The sequence below is a fragment of the Nicotiana sylvestris genome, chromosome 3, assembly GCF_000393655.2.
Source record: "Nicotiana sylvestris chromosome 3, ASM39365v2, whole genome shotgun sequence".
NCBI classification, from domain to species: Eukaryota; Viridiplantae; Streptophyta; class Magnoliopsida; order Solanales; family Solanaceae; genus Nicotiana; species Nicotiana sylvestris.
Window position 1 is genome coordinate 47,838,782 of NC_091059.1, and position 3,153 is coordinate 47,841,934.

Genomic DNA, 3,153 nt, shown 5'->3' on the forward strand with positions numbered 1-3,153 from the left:
TTCCTCAGCAACAGAACATGGGAGAAACATCAAACAGAAACCAGTTGGTTATGAAACCTTACAAGTATCAAAGTTCTCATCCTATTGAGAACATAATTACTGATCTAACCTCTGGAGTTAAAACTAGATCACAATTAAATAACCTGTGTGCTTTTGATGATTTCTTATCTCTTATTGAACCTAAAAATGTTGTTGAGGCTTTGTAGGATGCATATTGGGTAAATGCAATGCAAGATGAACTCAATCAGTTTGAAAGAAGTTAAGTTTGGCATCTAGTTCCAAGACCCAAGGACAGATCATTAATTGGCACTAAATGGGTCTTCAGAAACAAGCTTGATGAAGATGGAACTGTTACAAGGAACAAATCAATGTTGGTGGTTCAAAGTTACAGCTAGGAGGAAGGCATAGACTATGATGAGACCTTTGCTCCAGTTGTAAGATTGGAAGCAATAAGACTTCTGATAGCCTTTGCAGCACACATGGAATTTAGTCTTCATCAGATGGATGACAAAAGCACCTTCCTAAATGGCCACATAAAGGAAGAAGTATTTGCCAAACAACCTCCAGAGCTTGAGAGCAAGGAGTGTCCGGAACATGTGTACAAATTAGACAAGGCTCTCTATGGACTCAAGCAGGCTCCTAGAACATGATATGAGCGGCTGTCCAAATTCCTTCTTGAACATGGCTACAAGAGATGTAAAATTGACAGTACTCTATTCTTGAGGGAAAAGGTAAGGATCTTCTTGTAGTACAAATATATGTTGATAACATAATTTTTGGGGCAACCACTGACAAATTGAGTAAGGAATTCGCCAAATTAATGGGGAGTGAATTTGAAATAAGTATGATGGGTAAGCTTAACTTTTTCTTAGGCTTACAGATCAAACAAAACCCAAATGGAACCATGATCCATCATCAGAAATATGCAAAGGAGTTGATTAAGAAGTTTAAAATAGATGAATCAAAAGAAATAGACATACCCATTGCAACAACTACTAAATTAGACATAGATAAACCTAGTTCATCTGTTGATCAGAAGTTGTATAGGGGTATGATTGGCTCACTTTTGTATCTTACTGCTAGTAGACCTGACATAGTTTTCAGTGTAGGGCTCTGTGTTCGTTTTTAGGCAAATCCTAAGGAAACCCATTTGACTGTTGTCAAGAGGATACTCAGATATTTGAAAGGCACTACTGATCTTTGTCTTTGGTACCATAAAGGTAGCAATTTTAATCTAGTAGGATATGTTGATGATGACTATGCAGGTTTCCTTGTGGATAGGAAAAGCACCTCAGGCATGTCTCATTTTCTTGGTTCATGTTTGGTATCATGGGCCACTAAAAAGCAAAATTCAGTGTCCCTATCCACTACTGAGGCTGAATATGTTGTTGCTGCCTCCTGTTGTGCTCAACTGCAGTGGATCAAACAGTAGTTGATATATATTTTGGCATTGAAGTTGGTTGTATCCCTATCTTTTGTGATAACACTAGTGCTATAAGTATGACAAAAAACCCAGTTCATCATAAGAGGACTTAGCACATAGATGTTAGACATCACTTCTTAAGGGATAACTATGAGAAATGATTGATTACCATAGAATTTTGTGCTACTGATAAACAAATTGCTGACATCTTTACTAAATCACTGAGTAGAGAAAGCTTTGAAAGGAACAAGTTAGAATTAGGGATTATTAAGATCACCTAATGGGACCAGCTCAGAATGCACAATGAAAAAAATGAGAAAAAAATGAAAAAAAAAATTTTGGCTAGGGAATCTGGAACTTGTGTAAATACCTAGATTAATTTTTACTCAGTTTCATACTGTAAATAGTATAATACTATGACATGTGTTGATATGACTCACTAATCTCTAACAAATTTTCTCTATTATGGTAAATTGAGGCATGATTAAGAGAATTCTAAATGAAAAATCCGGTTCATCAGTATTTATCATCTGACAAACGAGGTATGTTTTCTATGCTTCGCACAATTAGAAATATAAATATTTAAATCATGAGCAGAGTCCTACCTATGTTCAAAAACATCAGAAAATCCTACCCGTTTATTTTTTGAACCAGTTCCGTCTCTACTAGAGTTCTCACCACATAAAATGCCTAAAATCTAGGGAAACTTAACCGTTCATTCAACCTAAAATTTCAGGTTGATTAGACCTCTAATTAACTGCTAAAAGCTACCATTAGTCTTCTTCTTTAAATACCTATCATCACCCTCTGCCACCCTCAATATTCCAAACCGTCAAAATCTATTTCACTCTTAATTGTTATCTCTTCCAAAAGCCTAACTCACAATCTCTCTCAAGAAGTTAGTTACAATGTCGAACCCTCAAGATAATCTAGGCACTCCTCCACCACCCTCCCCTTCTAGTTCCTCCACCCAGCACAACCACTCAACCTAGGATAAGGCGAGTAAAAATGCTTGCTCGGAAAATGATGGCAACTGGTGCTCTTTTAAAGAAATTGAATGAGAAATTGAAGTCAAGCCAAGCCCAAGAGTTTGAGAACTTAGACCATTCGTTCAAATCGGTGAGTTAGGGGGAAGGAACTGGTCTTCTGACTCTGAGAAGGCTCAAAACTCCCCTTCTAAGGTAAGTTCTACTTTGGCTAAAAATTCAGAAAATAGGTTTGTTTTAGTTGGGTATGTCAGGAATGTGGAATTTCCTGAATTGGGAAGAAGAGGAGGTAAAAATAAAGATGAAAAAGAAAAAGAGATAGAGGGTGTCTGTGTTGATATGAGGGGGAAAAGGAAAGGAGTGGCTGGTTCTTCACCCACTTTTGAATTGATGGTACCAGCTATCTGTGGGGTTGAACATGCAACTGCGGAAGAAAGTGGCAAGAAGTCAGGGGGAAGTAGTTCAGGGTAGGCTGCTAAAGGGTTGGTTAATCTAAGTTCACAGGCAGATGAACCTAGTTCATCTATTGAGGAGACCCTAACAGACCTTCTAAAGAAAGTAGATGCCAGTTATGATCCAAAGAAAAGGAGAACTCCAATACCAAAAGCCCCCAGTACTGCAAAACCTTCCAAAAAATGAAAGGCTTCCTCCCCAACAACTACTGAAATTCCCTTGCCAAAGGAAAAGCCACAAGAAGTAGGGTGAAATAGAGTGAGAGTGAAATACAAAAAACGTTGGCTGAAA

The 3,153-nt window shown here is 37.7% G+C and overlaps 1 protein-coding gene across 1 annotated transcript; it reads left to right on the forward strand.

Moving 5' to 3' along the window:
- Positions 1–820: 820 nt before the first annotated feature.
- Positions 821–1,432, forward strand: LOC138887315 (uncharacterized mitochondrial protein AtMg00810-like). Its single transcript, XM_070169047.1, has 2 exons — positions 821–1,115; positions 1,221–1,432. The coding sequence occupies exons 1-2, from the start codon at positions 821–823 to the stop codon at positions 1,430–1,432; spliced, it is 507 nt and encodes a 168-aa protein (XP_070025148.1).
- Positions 1,433–3,153: the final 1,721 nt, after the last annotated feature.